The sequence below is a fragment of the Siniperca chuatsi genome, linkage group LG19 (assembly GCF_020085105.1).
Source record: "Siniperca chuatsi isolate FFG_IHB_CAS linkage group LG19, ASM2008510v1, whole genome shotgun sequence".
In the NCBI taxonomy this organism is placed as follows: Eukaryota; Metazoa; Chordata; class Actinopteri; order Centrarchiformes; family Sinipercidae; genus Siniperca; species Siniperca chuatsi.
Window position 1 is genome coordinate 13,253,363 of NC_058060.1, and position 5,425 is coordinate 13,258,787.

The 5,425-nt window shown below is 40.8% G+C and overlaps 1 protein-coding gene across 1 annotated transcript; it reads left to right on the plus strand.

Annotated features, from left to right (window-relative positions):
* Positions 1–444: 444 nt before the first annotated feature.
* Positions 445–5,208, plus strand: si:dkey-12l12.1. Its single transcript, XM_044177320.1, has 6 exons — positions 445–750; positions 2,522–2,569; positions 3,752–3,865; positions 4,232–4,348; positions 4,567–4,647; positions 4,734–5,208. Exons 1-6 carry the CDS (start codon positions 628–630, stop codon positions 4,803–4,805), a joined length of 555 nt encoding a protein of 184 aa, XP_044033255.1. The 5' UTR covers positions 445–627; the 3' UTR covers positions 4,806–5,208.
* The last annotated feature ends 217 nt before the right edge of the window (positions 5,209–5,425 follow it).

Below are 5,425 nucleotides of genomic sequence, written 5' to 3' on the forward strand. Positions count from 1 at the left end.
TTGATAGCTGCTGTATATTCCACTGAGAAATCCACTGAGGAGAAATTACTGTAATTCTAAAAGGCTTGCTGAAGTGTTTGGATCAGTGCACAAATGTATAAACAGCTGCTGTACGTATACACGTAGAAAGCATGAGGAAAGACATTCATCTACAATGAGCCAGGAGACAAATTCACTGCATAATGCCACATTTCTTCAAGACATTACAAGAACCAAACCACCAATTTTTCATTTGTTATGTACAGAGGTTTGACAACGCAATTTTATTCTCTCTCTCTCTCAACTCTCTCTGCGCTCTCTCTTATTTACACACACACAAGCACACACACACTTTGGCAAGAGCAGTGCAGGCATAAGTGGAAAATGTCCTTCATACTCCTCTTTGGGTAAGGGTAGTGGGGTAGGGGGAGGCAATTTTTAAAGGGGAGGCCCCTCAAGATGTCTGACATGTTTCTGCAGGACCGCAGGCCACTGGCTGGCGCATAGCACAGGCTTGTGGTGGGCTGTTTGTCTGTGTGAAACTGGCATGGCCTGCCGTTCCCCTGCATCTGTTCCCCATTAGCAGAGCCGAGAGTATAAAGCAGGGAGCTGACAGGGGCTGGGAACACTCGAGTTCCTGACTGGATCATGGGGTTTACTATCTGGCTGTGCGTGCTCTGCCTGCAGGCAAGCCTGCTGTCACATGCCCTCGACTGCTCAGGAGCAACACAGGGAGAACTGTGTGTCAGCAGACAGACCGCAGACGGACAGGTAAGAGACACACTTCTAATGGATGTGATAGTTAGGGAAGGACAGTGGTAACCAAGGTGTTCATTAGGTATCAGTCATCATCTGTGCTGTTGTGACACTACAGGGGTAAGTGCAGCCTGTTTGAGTCTATTTAAATGTTGTTTGCTTAACCAGACTACATGATAAATAACCCTTCTCTCGAATGAAAGTGAAAAGAATCTGAATTATCAGCATTTTCTCAAGAACAGAAAATTTTGTGTAATGCAAGCTGGCAGTGAAAAGTGGGGTTACATCTCTAATGTACTTTTGATTGTAGTTTGATTTTAATTTTAAGAAAATAGTGAATTTACAAAATAGTTTAGACATTTCTGTCAGCCTCTTTTGTACAAGCCACATCTCAGCTGACTAAAAGCTTAACAATCTGTCTCTAACTCATCGGCTTCTTTTAACCAACATTTCATCCTTGTGAGTGGCATAGATTTAATAAGGGAAATCATTTAGAAATCAATTCACCTTAGCAAACAGTATAATTCATGAAAAGAATAATAATCTTTAACAGTTTGTACTTTAAGTTTAGGCTGAAATGACTGGTAGCATACTGATTTGGTTGGTTTTTAGACACAGTGTGGTCAGTGTTTATTCAGCTCAGGTCAGAGGAAGCCAGTAACTCTGTTGGAATGTAAGTGAAAGAGGCTGCAGTGACAATAATAATGGTCAAGTGTGTTTCAGGATGGCAGGAGACGTGTACAGTCTGACCTTGGAGACATATAATTTTTTTTTCCTAACAGAAACAAAATCTCATTGTAATGGTTTTTACAGCCATAATGTACCACACCAAAAATACACCCCTCTGTGGAACAAAATCATTCAGCTCCTTTTTTTGGCTTTTCATGTGGCTAGCAGCTGTTATACTTTAAACTTGTGGTAAACATTTTTTTGTGGACAGTCCTCATGTTCTGTCCAAAGTAATCACCCTCAGCTGGACAACGGATTCGACAGATGCAGGGGGAGAGAGGAGGATTTTCACCCACACATGAAAGAGTTTTCATTGGGAATTATCTGAGGGAGTTTGTGCCACATATGTGCCTTTCTGCAGCAGTTATTTGTATTGTAATTACAGCATGTGCAATTTTAAGCTTCAAATGTGGTGGAAACTAACTAATGCCCGATGTAGCATCTTTTCAGAGGCTGCATTTGGTTTGGTTTACTTGTGTTTTGCCTTTTCCCACCAGGGTCATTTGTGTGTTATAATGGTAAACAGTAGAAAGCTAGATGGATTTTGCCAGGTTTTGATGGAGGCTTAATATCCTATACACACACACTCACTCACATATACACACATACAAAACATACACCTCAATTTTAAGAGGTCATCAAGACCCAGAAGATCACAGCTGTAGCTGCCACCCAGAAACGCTGCCATGTGTGGTGACTTGGGTGCAGAAGAATTATTTGTTTTGTCAAGTTATGACATAAATTGTGACATTTAGTTAGACAGCACAATATGACTTGGTTTGTCTGGGTCAGCGGGCTATTTTCACACAGTGAAACTAAATGGAAACTTAACCAGTGTGAGGGACAATATTACTGAATGGTCCCATACTCATAAATGGTTAACAATGCACAGACCAACTTTTCAAAGTATGCACTGACAGTAGCTAGTGCTTAAACAGTACTATGTATAAAACAATGTATTGAATTGTGCTGCAGTGTAAGAATATTTATTTCTTTGTATTAATATAATACATTCGTACTGAAAAAGATAGTTGACTCTTGATCCTCTTCTTCTCAGTATGATGATCAGAAGCAGCAGAGGGCGCTACCCTTAACTGAAGGACAGGTAAGTGCCATCGCTTACTGCTATCCAACTTGAGGTTATTGCTTCAGTCTGAATCCTTTAGGTCCTCTGTCTCCAGTTCAGAGCAGGTTTAACTCTGAGGGAGTCTGGTTCATGGTCATAGGAACGCCACAGCAGGCAAAAGATAAGGGGAAAAACATCATGGTACTAGAAAGATGAGGCAAAAACAAACAACAGAGGGAAGTTAAGTGGTGTGGTTGGTTGTGATGGGCTGTTGAGTTCATTCTTTCTTATCTAACACAAAACACAGATATGTTGATCCATGCAAAGTGAATAATCAGATAACTATATTTATATACCATATTACTGATACAAATGGGGATATTGTGACAAAGCTATCTGGCAGTGTTTGAAATTGCTGAGAGAAACAGACAGACACAAGTTACTGAAGTCCCTTACACACACTAGCAATGTGTGCATCCCTGCAATAACATATGCATATTGCAATCATCCTTCAACTCCAAACTGTACAGCTGTTGCACCACAGCAAATTCTCAAATATTCCACAAAGCTCATGCCACAATGAAAACTAAAACAATCATCAAAATGTAGGTCAACAGCAATCACTGTGAGCACTTTAAATGCTGTCGCAAATGATTGTGAGGCAAATATTTTGCAGCTAATGTAGTCGACTTTGTTTTCAACAGAATAGAAAAAGAGAAAGAGCAGGACGTTATTATCCAATACTGGAAACAGTCTTTTTATTTCCACACTTATATAACTCGGGGGAAAAAGCATTGATGGAGTCAAGGCCCTGCGGTAACGTTATAAAAGTACCACAAAGTCCTAATTGGTAAACTGAAACCTGTTGTTTCTCAAAGTGGCAGTCCATTTATTAGGAAAATGAGCGGATCCATAGTTTTGTTTATGTGCAGATGAAAAAGAAACGCAGGAAATGGCCGGGCCACTGACAATTATAATTTGGCAGTTTCCTCCCCTTAATGCTGGAGTTTGACTGTCAATAAAAAAAAAGAAGACTGAATGTGACAAGGACAGTACAGAGCAGGACAGGACAGGATGAGAAAGGGCAGGGGGCAAACAGAGCAGAACAGAGGGAAACAAAAACAATGTTCTCCAGTCAGTATCCACCTCACATAAGACGTGCAGGAGTTGTTATTTCCCTCTGTGGTTGTGGATGTGGTTGTGACTTTCTCACCCTTGTAGGTTTTGTTCAGACCTAAGAGACAGTTGGAGCGGAGGGGTCCCACCCACCTGAGCCACTCCAGCCAGCCTGGGGCCGTCTCTGTCAAAGGCTTCCCTAATACTCTCATCCAGCAGGTAAACCGCTCGTGTTAGTCACACAGGAGTCAGACTGAGCAAAAGTCAAATGCGGGGGGAGGTGTGGACTTTACAGCGGTGGCTGCTGCTGCCAAAGGTCCAGTGAAGTTTTAGTCATGCTGTATCATCTGTATGTGTTGATCCACAGAAACCACATTGTTTGTTCACTAACTTGATCACAAAAAGTACCATATAAGTGCAACTATGTTAGAATATTACTGCACTGAGAGGGAGATAATCATGTAATGTTCAAAAAACTGGGCTGGTGTGTTTTCCAAATTCAATTTAGTGGATTCAAAGAGAGCACAAAAGTGTGTACAGTGTGCATCAATGTATATACTAATCCCTGTGTCTATGGTTTCTTAGGCTGATAGGTCCAGACGACACTTGATTCAAGCTGCGAATAAGAAAAAGAACAAGCAAAAATCCCGCGCCGGCTCCTTCTCCCTCCTTATCAGTGACAAAAAATCCAACCCCCTAAAGGTGAGTCTCCATGGCAACCCCCGAGCAGAGGAACAGCTGGGTCAAAGAGGCCAGATGTGCAGGCAGAGTTAGAAGACCACCTTACTTGATTTTATTGGATCAGTTCAGTCTACTCACCAGTTTAATCTGTTCATTGAAATGGCTTTTTGATATCAGGCAATCATGCAGACAATGTCAGTTGTTAAGAAACAACACTCTGTATGGGATTTCACTTCCAGGTGACTAGAGCGAGGAGACAGGTAAAGACCGAGCCACCCAAGAGGGGGAAGACAGGTCGTTCTGGGGCTTTCTCTGTCCTGGTGAGTCATTGTATGGTGTTTATTCTCTTAAACACAAATTTACAACATTTGATGAATATTTACATGATGCGTTCTGTGCTCTTCAGGGAGATCCACAGAATGATGGAGAGAACGACAGACCCAAAAGAAGCATACAGAAGATGAGTGCTGCAAAATAAAATGTTCTTTCAGATTTGGCAAAGCCTAACAAAATGTGCGCACAGTACAAATGTGTCCTTTTTCCAAAAAAACCTTGGTGTGAAAATCTGACATTTGGAATAAGAACATCTGGGTTTGGTTTGAGTAGTTTTGATGTGCGTGTCCAACATGGCTGTTTCAACTGTAAGCGAGCTTACTTTCATCAGCCAGTCTGATACTGATACATTTTATATACTTTTTAAGTTTCTAATATATTCCTGCATGTTATAAAATCACGTCTCAAAAGATGCCATATTAATATTCTAGTTTGCCATTTTGTTGTAACCTATTTAATCACAGATTCCTTATGAAGATTGGGGGTATATTTTTGCAGAAATATTTCTTGTGTTGTTGTATCAGATTTCAATAAAGGTTTAGTGGAGACATTTGGTGTAAAAGTCTTTAAACATTAAGCACTTTATGCTCTATTGGATCCTTCTCTATAAAATTGGATAATGGTTTTACAATTTGAGCTCCATTAAGAAATTGTATAACAGTTGTTGTAGAAGCTCAGTCTTTCCCCCTCTCTTTCCCAGAATAACGCAATACTTTTCCCACACAAGGGTCTGCCTATGACTGATTCATAAAATTAAGTATCATG

Excerpts from the sequence above, each read along its gene's own strand:
- si:dkey-12l12.1 (XM_044177320.1), top strand. The coding sequence starts at position 628 with ATGGGGTTTACTATCTGGCTGTGCGTGCTCTGCCTGCAGGCAAGCCTG. Across the intron at positions 2,570-3,751 it reads TACCCTTAACTGAAGGACAG|GTTTTGTTCAGACCTAAGAG; the intron begins GTAAGTGCCATC and ends TCACCCTTGTAG. Across the intron at positions 4,349-4,566 it reads AAAAATCCAACCCCCTAAAG|GTGACTAGAGCGAGGAGACA; the intron begins GTGAGTCTCCAT and ends TTTCACTTCCAG.